Source organism: Phalacrocorax carbo, chromosome 5 (genome assembly GCF_963921805.1).
Source record: "Phalacrocorax carbo chromosome 5, bPhaCar2.1, whole genome shotgun sequence".
NCBI lineage: Eukaryota > Metazoa > Chordata > Aves > Suliformes > Phalacrocoracidae > Phalacrocorax > Phalacrocorax carbo.
Window position 1 is genome coordinate 59403864 of NC_087517.1, and position 23593 is coordinate 59427456.

The window sequence follows — 23593 nt, forward strand, 5'->3', positions numbered from 1 at the left end:
CAGTGAGAGTGCAATGCTACTGATGTCCATTTGTGGAGCAAGACACAGGAATGCAACAATGCAGTGGTGTATAGGAAGGGTAGTGACATGCAGCCGAAGCTGTTCCTGAGAGCACATAGCACATAAACAGGTTAAGTCAGCCTGGAAGGATGCCAAACACATAGCATGGCACTTGCAGCAGTACCACTGGATCCTCCTGAATGAGGGGCACATGAACTGAACAGCAAACTTGCTTCATTTTCAGTGAGGTGCAGAAAATAAGCTACCTTGCCAGGTAATATATTCCAAGGAGTTAATTGTGTGAATGGTAATCATTGCGATGCACCACAAGCGAGTAGAGGGCTAATAATACCCTCCTCCCTCTGAGCAAACAAAGCTCCTCTGTCACGATAGACAAACATTGCACGTATTATATATTGTAAAAAAAATTACTTAATCATTTTGCACTCACAGTTCAATCTACAATTGATCTTATATTTTATTTACACTGATGAATTAATAAATTAAATTAATAAATACTTACATTAGCCTGACTCTTCTCCAGAACAGCCCCTTTCCTTTCCCCGCCCCCTTGGCTATCACTGAAGTTTAGACCAGATTATAGTAATTTCATTTAACTTTACAGCTGGGAATAACTGCGTGGTAGAAATCTGCTAATATATTTTTATAACAACAAAGGGAACATTAAGTTTTTTCTCTTACAATAGCTGATTCTAAACATTTCTGTTTATTTTTGAAATAAAATAAGTAAAAAGCTGACTGATAAGCACCAGAATTTTATATTATAAGGTAAAAATGCCTTGGGAGATTTACTGATTTAAATAAAGGTATAAATCCAATAGTTGGATACAGTTTCTGTTTCAAGAAACACATTAAACTTGATAAATTTTTACAAATCGCAAGAATGCAATGATAAAAAGGTCTTACTTTTTTGTGATAATTTACCAATTATGCAACAACATAATGGTATGCAACTACAAAAATATTTTCCCAAGCGTGCAAAAGAATTCACCATTGCCTTCAAAGTACCTGATTTTCTTCTGACCTTAAATAATACAGTTAAGCGTCAGCCAAAATTCACCATTGCTGTAACAATAACACAGAGGTGCTGCACATCTGATTTCGATTAAAATCTCTAGAAAATACCTTGCCATTAAACGTTGGACCCAAATCCTTTATCTTCATCCTGAATGTGTTAAGTATAGACATATACTATGTGTTGCATTTTTATTTTGTTAGTTTATAAAAATGGCATCACTACAGCCCGTATGCAACAAAATAAGGATTACCCTATCCTGTTGTGTAACAGTAATGAACTTAGCAAGATCAACACATGAATGGAAGCTTTTGTATACCCAAAATATGATTACTTCATCTGGGCACACAGAGTTAACAAAAAAAATATTACATTTAAAGATACAGTATTACCTGCCAAATTGCTAGCATACCAGTAATCACTGAAGTGAGATAAAGGTCATCTATATGGTAATACTGGTAATCATTAGACCATCATAGCAGAGTCTGGATTTCCAATTCCAATTTCATATTCCAATTTCTGGAATATGTAGAAGTCCTATAACACAATGACATCTCAAATCAAGACATGAAGAAATCTTAAGTTAAGGAAACACCTCTCTTGAATTGCAGAAGGTTTCAAAATATCAGGTTTCCAGATATATCTTTCACTGACATATGACTTCCTAAACGTAGACAACAGATTCAATTATTTTGTAATAATGGTTAGTAAAGTTGGTTGACTGTCATGAGGAAAAAAAGAAGTTGGTGAAATCACTACGCAGTGACGATAAAATAAATGAAAGAGATTTAATATTGACTAAAAAATTACTACCAAAGCGTGCCAGCAAAGAGTGAAAAAATACAGAAAAGAATAAAAAGGAGACCAAGAAAGCAAAGAGAATATCGCATTAGCTGCTTCCAGGGACATCTGTTCTGAACTGAAAGCTGCATGCTGACGAGGCAAAGAAATATAACAACACTTTTTGTTAATAAAACAGATTTTAAATGCTGCTAACCACTACAGCTCTTGCATACATTGCTAACCAAAGTTCATTTTTTAAATAAGCACTTCAGCTTTTATTTCTAAAAAAGTTACATATTTATTCAAAATTGTGACAGAATCAAGCTTTACAGTGGTACAGTACAAGCTGAAGGTTTCTGCACTAGATGTTGAAGTTCATTATCAAATTTTGGTTTAAGTTTTTTCAGTAAGTTTTTTGAAAGCGTGTCTTCAGGAAAGCTTTCATTGGAGAATTTTGAAAGCATTTAAGTTATGACTTAACATAACTTCACTGAAAACAAATTTGTTCATGGTTTCTTTCTTATTAGACTGTTGCCTGAGTAGCCAAAGAGGTTTCATCATGAACATGCAGATTACAGGCTCCACCAGAATCAACTATCCCCAAGGACCTCTACGGTCAGCTTCTTTTCACTGACCAGAAAACTGAAGTACACACTTGTTCATTTAATTTTTTTAAGTACATAATTATATGTTTCAAATATTGAAAATTAGATAGGAATACATGTAGGAGATTTTAATTTTTTGTTAAGATGGGAAAAAATGGAACACAGTCCCTTTACTAAGATGTAACAGGGAATGTATTCCCGGTAATACTCCCTCTCCCCTTTAACGAGCATCTTTGTTTCTCTTCATGCTACCAAGAGTGTCTATTATCAGTAACTGAAACAAAAAAAAATTCAAACTGTCATGAAAACAATGTGCACCAAGAAAATATGTTGGCTTAGGTAAATTTGTTAAACATTATTTGGTTCAAGCTGACTTGGGAAAAAAGTAATTTCCGCCCAACAAATACTAATCCCCTTCTCCAAAACCACAGAATCATAGAATCATTAAGGTTGGAAAAGACCCTTAAGATCATTGAGTCCAACCGCTAACCTATCACTGCCAAGTCCACCACTAAACCATATCCTCAAGCACCACGTCTACCCTTCTTTTAAACACCTCCAGGGATGGAGACTCAACCACCTCCCTGTTCCAGTGATTGACAGCCCTTCCGGTGAAGAAGTTTTTCCTAATATCCAACCTAAACTTCCCCTGGCGCAGCTTGATGCTGTTTCCTCTTGTCCTATTGCTTGTTACCTGGGAGAAGAGTCTGACCCCCGCCTCACTACAACCTCCTTTCAGGTAGTTGTAGAGAGCGATAAGGTCTCCCCTCAGCCTCCTCTTCTCCAGGCTAAACAACCCCAATTCCCTCAGTCGCTCCTCATAAGACTTGCTCTCTAGACCCTTCACCAGCTTTGTTGCCCTTCTCTGGACACGCTCCAGCACCTCAACGTCCTTCTTGTGGCGAGGGGGCCAAAACTGAACACAGTACTTGAGGTGCGGCCTCACCAGTGCCGAGTACAGGGGCACAATCACCTCCCTGCTCCTGCTGGCCACACTATTCCTGATACAAGCCAGGATGCCGTTGGCCTTCTTGGCTGCCTGAGTACACTGCTGGCTCATGTTCAGCCGGCTGTCAACCAACACCCCCAGGTCCTTTTCCTCCAGGCAGCTCTCCAGCCGCTCCTCCCCAAGCCTGTACCGTTGCATGGGGTGGTTGTGACCGAAGTGCAGGACCCGGCACTTAGCCTTGTTGAATCTCATACCGCTGGCTCTGGCCCAACAATCCAGCCTGTCCAGGTCCCTCTGTAGGGCCTTCCTGCCCTCCAGCAGATCAACACTTCCACCCAGCTTGGTGTCACCTGCAAACTTACTGAGGGTGCACTCAATCCCCTCATCCAGATCATCAGTGAAGACATTGAACAGGACCAGCCCCAAAAAACAGTATTCATGGAGATTGATAAGACCTGGATGGACAACACGTAACCTCAGAAATGTTTGTGGAATATTCAGAAAAAAATTCTGGCTGCAGAAACAATCTTTAACGTGCTCTTGTGGAAAACAGTATCCAAGAACCAGCAATTCTCCCCACAGTTTTGATTACTAGGTGATCTCAGATGAGATTATTTTCAAGTAGGCTACTGAAGAAGGTGAATGTTTGTATAAAAGAGATAACTGGAATGCTCATGTATTTTAGTATAGCTATTCTTACTTTTAAACACAGAATGCCCCTAGTTTTGAAGCCAGGAATGAACACCACCAATAAGTGGGCACCCTGAATAGACTTCAGGTAGGATCCTTCACCTTTCCATAAGCTAATTTTTCATGAATAGGTAATTATGATTTGGAATAGTTAATTATGGTTTGCCAGATTGATTCTAAGTTAATTAGTTCTCATGACGACTGTTTCCACATGCATGTTGTACTTCAATTTGAAATTAGAAATTAGACAAGACTGAGAGAATTAGAATCTTTGTTATATGGTACTTTTATACCATACTATCCTGAAGCAGCTCTTTGCAATGAACACGTGTAAAATGCACATGACAGTAGGCATGAGAACAAAAATGAAAACTTGTTGAGAATTAAAATCATCAGTGCTGTTGAAGGTATATGCAACACACAAAACTCAGATATCTATGGTTCAGACAGAATACCATAATGCAGATAAGGGGAAAGATGAATTTTCTGAAGAAGCAGTGCTGAAACTCATGGCACCCTCATAGTCTAGGTTGATATTAAGTGTATTGTTATTACTACAGTTAGAGTAAGAGATGATCTAGTAAGGTATTTCATTCCGTACACCCGGAAGGGACAGAGAATATTATACACCAACTGTATGCAACTTACTTAGGTGTAACAAAGGATATGTATTCTCTAAAGTTATATTTAATCAATTTACATTGAAAAGAAAGGTTTTACAAGGTGTTCGAAAGTTGCTTTTGTTCTCAAAAGTCAAATAATCTAGATAGAAAATTAGTTCTATTTGCACACTCACAAACATTGTGAGATTTTAGACTGTTAAACATGCAAGTCAAATTTTAATTCCTAGCTCCCGAGTGGAGTTTTGGAGTTTAGAGTTGAGTAATCGAGGGGAGAGGTGGGGAAGGGGGTTGGTGGGTTTTATTTGGTTGTTTATTTGGTTGTTTGTTTTAATCTATAGATTCTATGTGAAGTTATTTTTATATACTTTGTTGGATCACTAGATACCAAAGCCTGCTCCCCAGCTGTGTACAGGGGGGAATTACTACAAGTAATCTTCACCACAGCATGCTTACATGGCATTTTCCCATGCATCCTAAAGTGCAATTCATTTAAGTCAAAAATCTGGGCTATAATATTGAAAATGAATGCTAACAGCTGCAAGAAATTTTTACAACTTATGTAGATTGTCAAACATGCTTCTGTTTATACCTTTTTCTGTTTTTATTCTATAACTTCACAGAGTTTTTGTTTATGTAACAGTAGAGGTAGGCCTACTACTGTAACAAAATCAATTCTAATGCTTTTTTCTGTAAAATCACCTAAAATACCACATTGGTTCACTATTTTATGTTTGTCATATTAATACATTTGTCAAAGCTTACACAAAATATTGACAAAACCCGAAACTGCCTGTGTTTTATGGTATTTATCTCAACATCACACTTCAATTTTTGAATACAAGCTGCCAAGATTTCAATTTTTTAAACCACAAGTTATACAAACATCATAGCAACCAAATGATTAGAAGACTTGGAATATATTTCAATATTCTTTCTGTTTTAGAGATGACTGTGAAAAATAAATAAAAGATTATGATCTTACAGCCACCCATCAGCTACTCTTATGCAAATTCCTGCAAATTAAAACATTTACAAACAGACAACTTCCTAAAATTCTTTATAAAAACAACAAATGAGCCTTCTATATGGCATGTTTCTTCCAGTAAGTAACATCAATGGATCAGGGGAGCAGACACCTTGCTTGTACAGCAGAGAAGCATTCCACTTCAGCTCCTCTACTACACCTTGGTTTAAGTTATTAGAGGGGTGAAGACAAGAGGCGAGGCTATGTTAGACAGACAAACTCTTGCCCTTCATTTTAGTTCCATAAGACTGAACTAAAGCTAAATATACATATGCATATGAGTGGTCACCGAGGTACATTGACTGAATGGGTAGAGTACCTCAACATTGCATAAGATTTTGTTACTTGCTGTATACATCAAATGACGCTCAATACAGATGAAGCACATATAAACGTACCTAACAGTGTTACACACAAACCTATATGGAATTATGTACCTGTACTGAAATACACATTATAAACATACATAAAATTTAAAATAAAAACAAAATTCCATGTGTTCCCTCCGTATTTTTATTAAATATAAAACTTGTAAAAACAGAAGTCACTGATTTCACTAAGTTATTGTATTAGCAAAATGCCTATTCTTTCCAATATCAAAGAATTTTATTTACTACCTTTCATCAGTCCACCTTGTTCACAAGCAGGCTAGAGAGCAACTACACAGCAGTATAACACAATGCCTAAAACAGACTTGTTTTATTTACAGCAGTGAGTAGCGTACAAGCACATGTCTGTTTTTCATCAAGACAACCAAAAATATTTAGAACACAGAGTTATTAGGATCACTGAGCAACCACAAGGCCACAATTAATAGTAATGGACACTTAAGAGCAGTCAGAGTCTACCACGTCAACACTCCGAGAAGCTATATGGTTTCAGTAAGATACCTATGTGTGAGCAAACACATGCAAGCATGCACTGCATTAACAGCAAATATGGGAGGACTGAACAAAGGCCAGTGACAGGAGACATCCATTAAGAGTAAAGACTGCTCTAGCAAGCAAATGTCCCAGAGACCCAACTGGGGATGGTGGGTTTGTAGCACTCTCCTTAGCCCTGCCAGGAGCTACCTGCTGTGACACCCTCATTTGGTGTCTGATGCTCTAGTGCTTATGTTTGTGTCCAAAAGACTACCACATTTTTATTTATGAAGACGACTGAGGGGGGACCTCATCGCATTCTACAGCTTCCTCACAAGGGGAGGAGGAGGGGCAGGTGCTGATATTTCTGGTGACCAATGACAAGACCCAAGGGAATGGCAGGAAGATGTGCCAGGGGAGGGTTAGGTTGGGTGTTAGGAAAAGGTTCTTCACCCAAAGGGTTGTGGAGCACTGGAACAGGCTTCCCAGGGCAGCAGTCATGGCACCAAGCCTGACAATATTCAAGAAGCATTTGGACAATGCTCTCAGATATTGGTGTGAATTTTGGGGTTGTCCTATGCAGGGACAGGAGTTAGACTCAATGATCCTTGCAGGTCCCTTCCAACTCAGGACATTCTATGATTCTATGATCTATCTGTAAGCCAGGTAGCAACCTGAGATCAATGTCACCCAAACACAGCTCAGCTGTTGGCAGTTTGAATACTACACCCCATATTTTTTTCTAAGATGCCTACATTGCTATGTAAATGCCAAGTAAGATCTGCTAAAATATCCTAAAAACTCCTCCATAGCATCACAGCTCTTAACATACCTGTTTTGTTGCTGCTGTTTTGCTTCAGGGCCTTGATTTCAATTGTGCAGTAGCCCTGCGAGAACGTGACTGAGGCTGTGGGGAGCATGGGTTTGTGGGGCCCCCTGGGCTAGTCACAGCCATGGTTGGAAACCCCATGGCGAGCCCCAAAGCTGCAACCAACCAGAGGAGCTGGTGGCACTGCTGCTCATGTGTATTTCTGCTTGTTCTAGCATTTTATATTTATAATAAAGTATTTAGCAGAGATGTTTAAAACAAGACTGAACCCTGCTCTGAAAACTGCATAAAAACACAACAAAGGCATAATCAATATCCCCACACCCTGCAGTCTAGAATCAAGTTCTATCTATGGCAAGTTATATCAACAGAAAGGAGGACACTAACACATTTTTATTCTGGCACTTTTGATCCCTTTCCACATTAGCAGCAAGGGCCCTGGGGCAAACCACAGGATTCCCTGCAACTGGAGCCCTCGAGAAGTATGTTTGAAGTGTGTTCACTCATTCACAGTCTGAACATGCTGCTCCTATCACAGAGGGACTTGGGGATTATTTTAACTTCTGCATTACTATTGAGTTTATATTTAAGTATATACATGTATACCTATTTCTCTGTATGGCAGCTATATATATCTGTATCACCTTTGTGCCTCATGTATGCACATGGTTACATGCATACATAGAGGGGAGGAGGAAGTGTGTGAATACAACACACTTTGGTGAGATTCTAAGAGGGAGGGAGGCTGAAGGCAGATGTAGGTATGGACAAGCACATCATGGGACTCATTACTGTTCATCCTTCTTTTTTCCTTTCTTTAAGTTACAGTCTCTTGCAACAGTTATGTAGGGGAGGTCCAAGCAGAAGTCAAACACTTCCAGATTACCAGAAGTAGGATCTCTGAAGTCTGCAGGGAAAGAGGAATTTAGGAAGTGCCCAGCCACACACAGGCTTATTCCTGAACACCTCTGCAGGCACAGTGCCAGCATGAAAAGCAGCCATGGTTTTCTGCTGCCCAATCATCAAAGAAATTCCTCATCAAAACCACTGACGCAGTTTAACACAGCTTAAGACAACCACTTTGGTGCCTGGCACACACGCAGAACCAGCCAGACACCTCTCTGTGGATACCACTGCACAAATAAATCTCCTTAAGTGATGCAAAAAGGAATTACTTGGAGAATTCCACCTCCACAGGGAGAGTCCTGGCACAGAGAACAGCTACTGCTATGTCAAGGTGATCAACTCCCTTCTTACCTGCAGAATAGGTAACTATGAGCTGGTCTTCTCACAGCACTAACAAAGCTAAAATGTCTCCAATGTTGGGACACATATATACATGGTCAATCCTGCAAATGAACAAACTCTATTTTCTGGATTTCATAAAAAGATGCCTGTGAATGCATTTTTCCTGGACTCTGTGACCATCCAAAGCTATGGGACGAGTAAAACAGTATGGTCCTCAAGCAAAGAAAGGAAAAATAAAAACAGATCAGCAATACAACCTTTTACAGGGTACTTCCATTTTCCTGGAGAAATTATGTGGGCACCATCAATTCAGCACTGTGCAATGATATTCTAGTACCTTGCAACTTCTTGGGAAAGAGACATAATCAGAAAGATTCAGAAATCACAGCTTCCTTTAAGTCTTGAACCACGTGAGTGGTGTTCCCCAGGGCTCAGTGTTGGGGCTGGTCCTGTTCAATGTCTTCACTGATGATCTGGATGAGGGGATTGAGTGCACCCTCAGTAAGTTTGCAGGTGACACCAAGCTGGGTGGAAGTGTTGATCTGCTGGAGGGCAGGAAGGCCCTACAGAGGGACCTGGACAGGCTGGATTGTTGGGCCAGAGCCAGCGGTATGAGATTCAACAAGGCTAAGTGCCGGGTCCTGCACTTCGGTCACAACCACCCCATGCAACGGTACAGGCTTGGGGAGGAGCGGCTGGAGAGCTGCCTGGAGGAAAAGGACCTGGGGGTGTTGGTTGACAGCCGGCTGAACATGAGCCAGCAGTGTACTCAGGCAGCCAAGAAGGCCAACGGCATCCTGGCTTGTATCAGGAATAGTGTGGCCAGCAGGAGCAGGGAGGTGATTGTGCCCCTGTACTCGGCACTGGTGAGGCCGCACCTCAAGTACTGTGTTCAGTTTTGGCCCCCTCGCCACAAGAAGGACATTGAGGTGCTGGAGCGTGTCCAGAGAAGGGCAACAAAGCTGGTGAAGGGTCTAGAGAGCAAGTCTTATGAGGAGCGACTGAGGGAATTGGGGTTGTTTAGCCTGGAGAAGAGGAGGCTGAGGGGAGACCTTATCGCTCTCTACAACTACCTGAAAGGAGGTTGTAGCGAGGCGGGGGTCAGACTCTTCTCCCAGGTAACAAGCAATAGGACGAGAGGAAACGGCATCAAGCTGCGCCAGGGGAAGTTTAGGTTGGATATTAGGAAAAACTTCTTCACCGGAAGGGCTGTCAATCACTGGAACAGGCTGCCCAGGGAGGTGGTTGAGTCTCCATCCCTGGAGGTGTTTAAAAGAAGGGTAGACATGGTGCTTGAGGATATGGTTTAGTGGTGGACTTGGCAGTGATAGGTTAGCGGTTGGACTCAATGATCTTAAGGGTCTTTTCCAACCTTAATGATTCTATGATTCTACGATTACAGGTGGACCCCTGAAAACTCAGCAGGGTGGGGAAACTGTTATTTCTACTTTTTTGGTAATAAACCATGGACCAGAGAAACTATAAGATGTGCTCACTGTGACCGCAAACAAACAAACAAACAAACAAACATGCAGTACAATATGGAATTAGATCTGGAAGTTTCAAGTCCAAGCCTTAAACACTGGAATCTCCTTTCTTTCACTTAAATAATACCATGTCAAAGTCTAGCAGGATTAAAAAGATCAAATAATTAATAAGAGATGAATTAATAGAATTAAGTGCAGGCCTGTTAAACATCTATGATTTTTTCTTCATGATATATTGCCTATGTTTTAAAATACCTTAACATATTTTCAAATACTGCTGCTGTTCCAAATATTACTTCTGAGAGTCTCTACTTCCAGGAATGCAAGACAAACTGAGTAACAAAAGGCAGGCCATGAAATAGAAGTCTGAAAGGAAAGAGACCTGCTATAACCCTCCCAAGGAAAGACATTTGGGAACAGAGTTTTCAACATAAAGTATGAGAAATGCTAGTTCATTTAACCTTTATATTGCCAAGAATTTGAATCATATGACAAACACACAGCTGATTTTCTCTTAGGAGTAATAATATCATTCTTGTTACTCGAGAGTATTTGCAAACCTCTGAATTCTGAGTACTGACTTACAATTTTTAAACTTTTACTGGTGGCAGAACAGAATACAAAAATTATTTGAGTAAGAAAAATAAATTTAATATTATTTATAGAATGCCATTGTTTTTAATTTTGCATAGTAAAGTTTCTTTCACAACCGACTGTATAGTACTTCCTAGAAAGAGTCCCTTATTACACCAAAGCAATAGAGAAGAGTCACAAGTGAAATTCTAGAGACAAAATTATTAATACTCTCTTTCATCTGCTTTTAGCCATTGTTGGAGAACAGATGTTAGCCCAGATTTACCCTTGTTGTAACCTAGTACAGGTTAAATTTTTTATTTTGCCCTGGTTGCTACTAAGACTTCCTACTTCATATTGTATACTGTAAGTATACTTTTAGAATACTCAGTATACTCTATTTGAAAGATAAACATCTGCTTATTGCCACTATGGAAAGCCCCAGTGATCTATTAGAAATTATCTAAAGCACTAGAACAACTAATTATTTCTCTACTATTAAAGGTATTATCTTAGTTACACTGGTACAACATGTGTGTATTCACACAGATGTGACACTGGAGCAAACCAGGACCTAAAACAGCACTGATGACTCTGTAGGTTTTAAGATTAAATCATAACATTTGAAGACACCACCGCTTTCCTATATCTAAAGACCAGAATTTTTGAAGTATGTATGTATTTATTAGTTTCATGCACCTTATTCCCAATCTAACCATATTTAGATTAAATACTCCAGATGTCTGGGGCACATATGTTCTACAATTTGACTCACATTTGCCAAAGATAAGCATTAATATGCAGTTAGGCAATACTACTGACCAACATCTTACAGAGAAAATGTTATATTGCACCACTGTAGTTCCAGAGTTTTTCTTTTTGAAGAAAAAGTTTACCAAAGGAAGCTAGTTCATAGTCCTGCACTGCCTGAAGAGAATCTTCCCCAGAATTTTTTTTACAAAGTCTTATTGTTACTGCTAAGTATTTTATGCAAATTGTTGAGAATGTCTTGTTAGTATAAAAATTGTTTCTGATTATGAAGCACTCTCCACCTACACAGTGTGAGAAGTTAACATCTTCAGGCCTCTTTTTGCCTTTAATGACCTTTTATCAAATTAAGTGCTACTATGTTTCAAAATACAAAGTTCACTTGCTGCTGTCAGAGGAAAGTCAGAGAGACAACTGAAACTCTGGACAAGTCATGTCACTTGTAATAAATTAATGGAGCAGTATGCAAATTGAGCCTTGAGATTGGTTTTGCCATTATTTCTTAATGAGTATTAAAAATACAATGTGTTGCTCAAAACACGATTAGATAGAAGAAGTGTCTCTCTGGTATAAAGTAGACAGTTTAGTTGCAAAAAAAGTTAAGTAGTCTTTTCTGAAATGTCAAAGAAAAGCATTTCATTACAGAAAAATAAAGAGAAAAAATATTTAAAATATGAATTTTGTGTAATTGCAAATTATTCTGAGGTAAACAGCAGCATACAGCAAACACTACGGCAATAGTTTCTAGAGAAATAATCTCACATTTTTCTGATTACAGTGCTATCTGTATAAATAAATTGTCAATCAATATATCAAGCTTTCACAACACTGCAGATGGTTTCCCAACTAATTTAGTTAAACAGCACATGGAACAGAACATAATACTTCTGCTTTGCTATCACAGATATTAATCACTGCTGTAATACAGGCTGATTTAAATGCTTGTCAGAATAGACGATTTATTAGGGGAAAAATTCTTACTTAGAGCATGACAATAAAGTTTCTAGCAAGTGGCCAACAACAACTCATTTAAGAGATAAAAGTAAGTAACCGGGAATTTACCTGCCCCACCACAAGACACCTGCTTTAATGATTGAGCAGTACAATCTCCATGTCATTCTGGTCTTCCTACTATTACAAATGATCAGAAATACTTCTTTCATTTTCATTTCAACCCCAGGAGGTTGACAATACTTCCCAGACACAAAGACACAGTAAACATGTTTTGAACACTTCAATGTTGACTTACTGTATCGTGCCTTACCTTATATGCATTTGTAAAGCAACCTAAAGTCTACCACTAGGCTTGACATGCAGCTGTCCACCTGCTAAATAGGGCAGATTAATCTGAAATTTTATTGTACTATTCCATAGATCACAGGCCTATTAAAAATTGGCAGTGAGATCCTGCCCAGTACCTTCAGACCGTAAATAGTCTGAAGAAGACTAGTTCAAAAGAATGCCACTCTTGGACTGAGAGACTCAGGCTGACAAACACCAGATATCTGGCAAGGCCGAGTTTTGCCATCTCTAGAGAAATCAATAAAATACCACCCTCCCTTCCTCCCAGTCGCAAAATGGCTAGAGACTGGATACTGGGGTAAACACAGCCTAAGCAATTTTTCACTAAAATAAAACAGGTATTAACTTGGAGCAATGGTATGAATATTTTATTTCTCTTCCTTAATCTATTCTCAAGCATTGTGGTAGCAGACATGTCACACCAGATATCATGAGACCAGCAACAATATATGTGGTGGGATTATTACTAGCATGTTGTTAACATACTGCTTTTCACCTACAAAACCAGTTTACAGAAGGTCTGAAAATGCATCTGACCTTCATTTTTATGTACTCCAGTAAAACAAGAGAATACATTCTATTGAAAGAAAAAACCTGACACTGAACAACCAGGAAAATCTTGAATAGTAACAGAGGGATCTGCAATAAACTTGCAGAATGCAATCTTCCTGGTTTTGTAATATGTGGCAGTGTTCCCAGCAAGACAAAGAATTCTGTACACGCTAGTAATAGTTTCTTGTTCAAAAGACACTTTAAGGAACAGCCAACCTATACCTCTTGAAATACACGTGGTTTGCAACAATTCACATTATCAGTAGCAGAGGTTTGGTGGCTGGGGAGCATCAGATTTCATATCTGCATGAGCAAGTGAGCCAGCAGAGACTGGTATTTGCCAGGGAAAACCATCAGGCGGGGGCTTGCAGCACACAGCGCAGTTCATCCGAGCGTGAACAGAGAGCCAGTGCTCTGCCCAACCTATTGACTATGCCTGGGACCCTCCCTTCTTCTCAGCTTTTGCATCAGTTGCTATATGCCTCATGGCCACAGTAATATTTTAGTTTGTATCTTACAGAAGCCAGTCAATGGGAGCATACAATAATGTTAACAGAAAAATCTGTGACAAGATGTTTGGTGGTACGACTGAGATAGTTTCTACAATTCCAATAGTTCAGTGAGGCCTTAAAGCAATACTGCAACCTAACCATAATTAATGTGGTATTTCCCCAAAATCCTGAATATATCTGCACAGTTAAGACCACATTTCTTAAATTAGATCTTTGTATCTTTTTAACAGACACTTTTAAAATTACTTGGTCTTATAACCTGCAGCTAAGAGAATTCATGTCCCTATAGCAAAATGCTGACTTGCTGAGTCCCACTGCAGCAAGGGCAAACTTAAGTATTTTTTTTCTTGAACCAATACAGGGAAACTCCAATATGTCACAGTTTACACATTGTTCTAAATAATACAGTTGAACAAAGTGCACAGACAAATTATAAAAAGCTTTTATCTTAATAAATAATTTCATACATTGTAAAAGTAGATGTACTAAATACTTGCTTCTAACTAGCTGCCCAGTGCCAGGAATTCAGATATTTTCATATTGGCTGAGCTTACCCCTGAGAAATGGAAATTTCCATTTTATATTTCCGAATATATGACAATACTGTTGGGGGGGAAAAAAAGGCATAAAAACTGTGCCTCCTTACTTGATCTATCCGTTTCCTCTGCATGATTTGAGTTATATTTGCTAGCTTTATTGAGGGAAAAAACATTCTATTTTAACTTCAGTAAGACTTCAGTCACATTCATTTCTATGAACATTAAGGTCCTCCTTGGGTCTTCAAATCACTAGGAAGAAAAATAACATTTTTTCATAGAGAAAAATTGGATTTTATTGCTTTATTAAAAGGTGATGTCAGTATTTCCTTCCTCAGCAAAGGAAATTTCCTCAACTCCCCATTTTCTCCTGCCATTTGTATTTCGTTCCTATTGTCTAAAAACATCTCAATTTTTTAACCCCAGGAACAATTAAAACAGTAGAAGCAAAATCTGTGGCACATCTAGACAATTTTCTTTTGTGGTTTGAAACCATATTTCTAATTCTGGAATACACAGCAGGTGCAGTATTCCATTGGTCATGATTTTGGGCAGAGAAATAGAGTTTCACAAATAAGTTAAATTTTTCTTCCAACTCTGAGGCTGAACTTAGAGCTTGCAAAAGGCCAATGCCTGGGCCAAAAAGCACACTCTGGTACATGCTGTGCAATTTTAGTCAGTAGAATTCAGTTTTCTGATGTCCATAAAGTACTTCTGACAACAGATTGCCAACAAATAAAGCTAAAAAAGAACAATTATTCAAATAAAAGTCAGAAGTCATCCACAATTTTTACTCTTATCGGTAGCTGCTACCATATGTTGATATTTATTCAGCACAAAATAATTTAACAGTAGAATAACTTAGTATGTGAGGTGCAAACACTTTCAGTGAGTCTCTGACCAACTAAGACGTCACCATGATAAGTAGAACCACCACCATGAACCACAGAAGCAGAAAGTATGCTTTCTTCTTGAGGTATGATTGCGCTTGTGGAGACAAAGAGGAAATGTTTGTGGTTTTTTTTAAAAAAAATGAGCAGTGGGTAATACACATTTTAGGAGTTGGACATGACCTGGAAAAGCTAACATCCATTCATTAAAAACTACTTAGAGCCATTAAGATAAATCATTTCAGTACTTACCAAAACTAAATTATATATAAATTATTAATAATGGGAACAGTTTTCTTTCTATTTCTATTTTTTGTATCAGACAGAACTGTATAGACTTGAGCGTTTTGTCCTTTAACCTTTCAACAACAAAATATCTTAAATCCACTGTCAAATACTATGTGCTACATTACTGTAGTACATAGCCCTACAATTTAATTAGTTTGCTTCTCCATGTCACTCTAAACAATTTTTTGCTTATTATAGAAACAAAGACAACCAAAGAACAAAACCTTCACACACTGTACCTGCAAAGCACAGTTCATCATTCGCACAATGTAGTCAAACTGCTGATGGTCCAGTATTGCTCGATTTTGTTTAACATGCAAGCCTAATTCCTGTGTCAGGCAGTGCCGAGCTGCCTTTCCTTTTAGGGCTCTCAGAGCTGCAGGCAGGGTCTGGAGACAAGAAAACCCAATTTTATGAAAATGAAATTAAGTGGCATTATTCATACTGAACATCATTAATTCTTTATTAAGAAACTGCAAGTGACAGTATACTAAAGAATAACTTTGGAAATTACTCCTTAGCTTGAATATCAAACTTTTCATGTATAGTTGGTTTAGCTTGAGTCATTAAGTATTAAATTTTTCCCATGTTTTTTTTCAAATGCATTGAACAGCATTTCTCACATACATGTATATATAGAAATGATTGAATCTGAAGAGGCATTGAATGGATGTAAAATCAGAAATGGATTATTGTGCATGAAAGCAAGTGCTCTATTCTGTACCAGGCAGGCCAGGTCTCGAGTTAGCATATCAAGGCCAACCAGCGTGTTTTTTGACAAGCAGTGAATGACAAATAGCTTTAGAAGTGGCATACCTCTCATAGCAAAGAGGCCACAAGACTGTTACGCAGTTTACCCTAAAACAGTGCCAGTATAATACTTATGCCAATGTTTTAAAGATGCAGCAAGCGCTACACCAGTGATTATCAACTGCAGCCCTTTAGACTAGATTTAATGGGTGGTAACAGATAAACAACAAAAGGCAGCCTACTGTCTAAAGGACAAATTTACCATGCAGGGGAACAAAAAACTACTGAAATTTTCCAAGTGCCTGTAAGTTGAAAGAGGTTAAAAACTACTGTGTCACACATGCATCAAAACTCTTTAAAAAGAGCTACACATTTTATTAGGACTTCTTCCCATATCCATTTCCATAACATAACTTGTAAATCAAGGAATGCTTATTTTCTGTCTTGACCTGCACAGCCTCAGAGATATACAGGTGATACTTTCCTGAGAAATAAAAAAAAAATCCTTAAAATAATTTTACAGTCATTTTCATATGTAGAATTAGATCTGAGAGTAAGTTTGAATGATTGTTCTAGAATCAATAATTGAGAACTCTATGGACAGAACCTATAAAACCTGGCAACTTCTTAAAGTGAAAAATAAGAATATCATGGATGACAACTCACTAGTACATTTTACTGAAGACAGACATGCCGAATACTTACATTTGTATCTGCATTCTACCAAATTATTGATTTTTAAATCCAGCAAAATTTACTGTACTGGAAATTTCAAAAAAGCACTGGTTGACAAACACTGAAACGTCTGTGTATGCCTTTTCTTTACATTCCTCCCAATAATACTTCTAGACCAATATACACCCCTTTTTTTAAAAAAAAAAATCATGTGGACCATACTATTTATAATGGTAATATTAACTAGCAAAAAGGGCATCAACACACCCATGTAGTATTACAAACAGGTTTTCGAATCCATTAGCTTCATACTACACACAGTATTGCATTTTTATGATTAGTTTTATTGCCTATTCCATTCATTTAAATGGTTAAAATCATCGTTAGTATTTGAAACAATACTTCAAAACGTACTTTGTGACAAGGTCAGTCTGCATTTGCTCATTAATGGAATGGAGGTTTATTTGGCAAAGTTAAAATTTCATTTTATTACCTTTTCAGTCTCCAAAAATTTGTTTTCAAAAATGAATGAGATGCAGTTTCTAACAACTTCCAGCCTTTGTGCACTGTTGAAAACTGTGCTTCCTTTTTCCATTATGGAAACTAACAAAGAAAAAGAAGAATATACATCTGTGAAATGTCTTCTGAAGAGCTACAAAGAATACCAGAAAGTTCTTTAAAAAAAATGAGGAATTTAATGTGTCCTCCATTTTGTTCTGTTAAGCAAATACCTTTTAGAAGGCATATACAGATGGGAACATAAGATCCTAAATCTTTGGTTTTCCTACACTATCTGTAGAAGAGAGTTCTCTGAATTTTAACTAGACCACTTGATTCTCTTTACTACTTGTTCTATTTGTCTCATACAGGCACAAAGAGATTCCAACCTCTAACGTACTAATGAATATATAAATACATACAAATTAATGAAATGTATGTGTGTATGTGTTCTGCAGTGAACTATGTAGCCTCGCATATTGTATAGCAGTAGATAACTATTTTTTCCCTAAATAATTAATTGACCAAGCCAAGAATTCTGTGACATGAAATAAACCTGACAAACCATTTATCTTATCTAGATTCCAATTTGCTGAGATCTAAAGATTATTTTCTTATTGCAGTGTTTCAATCTGAATTGTCAAGAAAATTAAGAATGGAAGAATTAATATTGTCTTTTATTACCAATTAAATAGAATATAAATGCAAAATATGCCCTTCTTGCAGATAACAATGAGCTCCTAATATCCAAGGATTTTGACACACAGGACAGTAGGGAGTATGAGTATGAAAGTTGTTCCTTGAAAGAAAAAAAAAAAACAACAAACCAAAAACCCAACAACTTTGACACAAAAATTAACTTATTAAGATAGAAAACGTTCTCTTGCATCTAGCCTTTTAAAGAAAGACAACAGAACACAAGCACATACTCTTTAAATTTCCTATAAGTAACAGATTCCATGATATAGTCAACAGCAAAGGCAGGTGAATAGAGTTTATCTTCTTACACAAACCCAAAAAAAAACCAGGCCTGGAAGGGGCCTCAAGAGGCCATCTAGTTCATCCTGCCATCCCTAGACAGGATCAACTCTATTTACATTATTTCTTGTGTTTGTCTAATATGTTCCCAAAGTTCTGTGATAACAGAGACTCCATGGCTTCACAAGATATCCACTCAACTGCCTCACAATCCTCATTTTACCAAGTTTTTCCTGACAAATAACTCTACTTTTGTGCTGCAATTAAACCCATTATTTCTTATCACTACAGATTATTCCCTTTCTTTTTTTAACAGCCTCTTATGTAATTAAAGACTGCTATTATGTGTTCCCTCAGTCTTCTATTTTTCAGTCTAAACAACTCTCCATCTTTCCTTGTAGGTCACATTCTCCAGACCACTGGTCATTTCTGCTGCTTTCTTCTGGACTCCCTCCAACAGAACCAAAAATGGATACAGTCTTCCAGTGTCCAAAAATGGATACAAACAGTCCAGCTGAGGTCTTAGTGAGTACAACACAAGGATTTCTCCATGGGGTTCATTGACTGTAATCCTGTTTATACATCCTACCAAGATGTTTGTCTTTTTTGCAATAGCTTGATATAGCTGGGTCATGTTTGCCCTATGATCATTATAATCCCCAAATTAATTTCTGAAGAACTGTTGCCTAGTCAGATGATCATGCTATGCAAGTGCAATACCTTATTTGAAGAAAAACAGCAGAGGAGGACAAAATTCAACAGAGACTAGATCTCTGATTTTTCAAGATTAATTTGAATTCCAAGCTCATCCTTAAAAAGTTTTGGAAACTGCCAGCTTCGTGTGCCCTGCAAGTTTACTAAACATACTTGTTTATGCCATCATTCACCCTGAGGAATATGACTGTAACTAATAGAATTTTTCTGGCATTGAAATGAAATTGACAGGCCAACAATGTCTACATATGTTTTTTATATTTAAATATAAGTTTATTTTGAGACAGATGCTATCTTTGTTCCTTGCCTTTTTCCAGTAATTTACATGTCTTCCACTAGTGTCAAAGGTGAGACCCTAATAGTTCAAAGCTTGGTGCAGCCAGTCCTACAAGTAACATATGGTGATATTCATCAGACCTAGATGAGTAGACAATATCTAATTCAATAGTTCAATCTAACTCAGATCCAATGCTTTTTTGTCATAAGTAATTATGGTACTCATACTCTGGATGTTTGACTTCTTAGTAAAGGCTTGGGCAATAGGGCTTTTAAAATGGTAAAGGCTAGCAGGCAAGTCTATGTACTAAAGTTTACTACAATCGCTAAAAATACCATATTAATGTGAAATTGGAAGCAACACATTGCAGCCATGCCAATTATATATTAAACTAATGAGACAGGATGACAAATATGTAAATTGGGGAACACGTAAACATACCAACAGGGGGACCCGCTGGAACGACACACTTCTTGTCCCCCCGGGTGGCGGAGGGGGCACCCTGACTCCTTGCAAGGCCTTCCTGGAGGAGCTCCTGCACCCGGCACTCATTGATCCGGGGGAAAGGGAGGATGTGAACCCGCAAGTGGGAGCCTTCTGTGGGCCGTGGCACTTTCTGGAATGCTATGTGGGGATTGGGATTCTCCTGCAGGTCAGAAGCAAAAGGTTATACACAAATGTGTTATGTAGTACTACCATCTGTCTCATCTGATCTTATTGCTGTTTTGTATATCTCTCATACCTGAGAGATTAAGAAGCCAAGCATCTAAAGCCTAATACCATGTTTCATAGTCATATCACCCTTGATTCATTATCTGATGCTTCCAACTTTGTTAAAGGCTTTTATAAAATTATTTCTGACAACATGCAAATTTCAAAAAGAAAGAGGGCAAAAGAAAATCACTGCTTAACTTAGGTTGATTTCATGCAGCTTAATGAATATTTAGGACCTGAACAGAAATTAGTTTGACAACGAAGCTCTTCATTAGAGGGTTGAAGAATACTAAAACACACAATCTCTTCACCAAGTACCGAGATACTTGATCAAGGCTATGAAATGAAAAATCATTTTTGTACCATGTTGCATCAAACTATGGCAGTCCCTCCTTAGGGACCAATTTTCTATCTTCTGTATGTTCCATAAGAATATGTCACACAGCTCACTGCACTAAAAACAATGAAGAGGGTTAGTATAGGTGATCAAAGAGAGTAAAAGATGGACGTAAACTACAAGGAAGTAAAAAGAAGCTGTCACATGAGGTTTTGGGGTGTTCTCAAAGGATAGAAGAGACTTCTGTTGTTGCAAAGCTATCAGACTTTCCACTGTTTTGCCAACATGATTTGTCACTCCTTTATGGTCTTTTTTTTCTTTTTCTTTAAAAGAAAGCTTTTTATCCTTGTTTTGGGGTTTTCTTGCAGAGGTCTTCAGAATTAGAAAAAGTTAAAAAAATAGTTTCACGTTGCAGAACACTGACTTATTTGTTTTACCAAAATAATTGCTAAATCTGCTACTTTGTAATTTGTCTTGATCTTGACATGATCATGCAATACTACAATATCAAAGACATCAGCAAAATACGCCCTGTACCATATAACAGAGATGTGACTGTATGTGGGACATCTGAAGACTCGCTCCATATAGGTAAGCCCTATTGGTGTTTGTCAATACCAAATACCACATGCAGTATCAGTGCAATATGTGTTCCTATACGTGGACACGCATCTTCTGCCTCTGGTGTTCAGCAACCAGAAAGACCATGTACATCACAAACCAGTAAGTTTCACTCAGCTGCCTCCAACTTGATTTCAGCTTGTTTAAAATACACTTTCTAGAAAGATACCCTTAAGAGAGCAAGATATGAAAATTCACCATTTAATTTTTTTCCTCAAATGGTTGATCATCTTTCCTGTTTGGGTTTTTTTCTGGCTTCAGGTTGTACCTTTTCCAAAACACAGCTGAGATCTACATGTTCCATGAGGATTCTACCACCATTCACAGGATCACATCTCACATCTTGAAGAGTGCAACAATCAATCAAACAAAACAGGATATTTTCACCTCTTTATTCATGTACCAGGGGTTATCATTAATCATGTCTGAGTTTACTGTTACCCAATTTGACTCTATGCTGTTAATTATTACTGGTTATGTACCACTGCCAAAGAGTGCTACTCAATCAACTAGGTTTCTGTTGTACAAGCACAACTAGCTTGCAATAAAACTTATAAACAGGAGCTAGCTTGAATTTTTCAGTTACAGGAGACAAAAGGCAACAAGAAGATCTAATGCATCAACTTGAGAAAGAGCAGTCAAAACAAACCAGCTACTTAGGCATACAAATTCTCTGCAGAGGGAAGTTTAATGAAACAAGCAAAAAATCTAGCCAGGGGGATGAGAGCAGTGGATGCCAGAAGCAGCAAGACAGGGAAAGGGAACACAATCTCAGCAGGGGCTAATAGATGACATAAACAGAAAAATCCAGAAAGAGAGAATAAGTATTCCACATTCCATTTCATGGAAAAGAGAGATCCAGAGGGAAGATACAGAAAGAGTTACTTTAATTTTGCCGTCACAAATGTAATCTCAGCTGTATATGCTATTAGGAATGTATGTCTAATGTCTTCAACTACTGAAGCAGTATATGCCAAAAACTTGTCTAAATTTTCCACTTGTACCAGCTAGACTGATAAAAACATTCTCTCTCCTTAACCAACCTTGATTCCAATATGTATCTAGACTGTCACAGCTACAATATGATGACTATTTAGACTGTGGAACAAGATGTCAAAATATGTCATGCAGCAAGTTTAAAATCAGGCAGCTCTAGGCATAACTTACAGAAGCAATGTTACTCATCACAGTGCTTTATTCAAATACAGCTGTATGCATAACTACTAAAAATCTGACTTTTAAATAGACTAAGTCATTGAGTTAGTGGAAGTAAAATAGCAGGTCAATCACAATGGTATAAAAAATCTCATCATAAGAGAAGACAAAAATGAATTAGCTTTAACAATGATTTTAAGAAATAATGTAAGTGAAAAGTTGCACATATCAATATAGACTCTTTCATTATAAAAATGATCTATATCCACTAGAAAACAAATACAAATGTTCACCGCCTCCTTTGGAGTAATTTAGTATTATAATACTGATGTGATGTGATGGTTGGAGGCCATCTTGGGAATAGTGATTACAAAATGATAGTTTTCAATTCTCAGAGAAGTAAGAAGAGGGGTCAGCAGACTGGGACTTGTGGAAGGCAGACTTTGGCTTGTTTAGGAGACTGATTGACAGAGTCCCTTGGGAGGCAGTCCTGAAGGGCAAAGGAGTCCAGGAAGGTTGAATATTCTTCAAGGAGAAAGTCAAAGGCACAAGAGCAGGCTGTGCTGAACAGACTGCTTTGGCTGGAACTCAGGAAAAAAAAAAGCACAGTTTATGACCTTTGGAAGAAGGGGCAGGCAACTCAGGAGGACTACAAAGGTGTAGCAAGGTTATGCACATAGAACATTAGAAGGACCAAAGCACAACTAGAACTTAACCTGGCTATTGCTGTAAAGGACAATAAAAAAAACTTCTATAAATACATTAGCAGCGAAAGGAGGGCTAAGGAGAATCTCCACCCTTTATGGGATGGAGGGGAAACATAGTGACAAAGGATGAGGAAAAGGTTGAGGTACTTAAGGCCTTCTTTGCCTCAGTCTTTAACAGTTAAGACCAGTTGTTCTCTGGGTACCCAGCCCCCTGAGCTGGAAGACAGGGATAGGGAGCAGAATGAAGCCCCCACAATCCAAGGGCAAGTGGTCAGTGACCTGCTACACCACGTAGACACACACATGTCTGTGGGGCTGGATGAGATCCACCCAAGGGTACTGAGGGAGCTGGGGGAAGTTCTCACCAAGCCACTTGCCATCACTTATCAGCAGTCCTGGCTAACTGCGGAGGTCCCAGTTGACTGGAGGTTAGCAAATGGGATGCCCATCTACACGAAGGGCCGGTAGGAGGATCTGGGAACTACAGGCCTGTCAGCCTGACCTCAGTACTGGGGAAGGTTATGGAGCAGATCATCGTGAGTGCCATCACATGGCACATAGAGGACAACCAGGTCATCAGGCCCAGTCAGGATGGGTTTATGAAAGGCA

The 23593-nt window shown here is 38.2% G+C and overlaps 1 protein-coding gene across 8 annotated transcripts in view; it reads right to left on the reverse strand.

Moving 5' to 3' along the window:
• The window catches only part of SBF2 (SET binding factor 2), a 288417-nt gene that overhangs the window by 94305 nt on the left and 170519 nt on the right, over window positions 1–23593 (reverse strand). For all 8 annotated transcript variants that reach the window (XM_064452705.1, XM_064452699.1, XM_064452704.1 and 5 more), the window contains exons 14-16: window positions 19892–20096; window positions 17477–17586; window positions 15798–15947 (exon numbers count right to left, since the gene is read on the reverse strand). In XM_064452705.1, the coding sequence (XP_064308775.1) occupies window positions 15798–15947; window positions 17477–17586; window positions 19892–20096 (465 nt within the window). The remainder of the gene's footprint in view (window positions 1–15797; window positions 15948–17476; window positions 17587–19891; window positions 20097–23593) is intronic.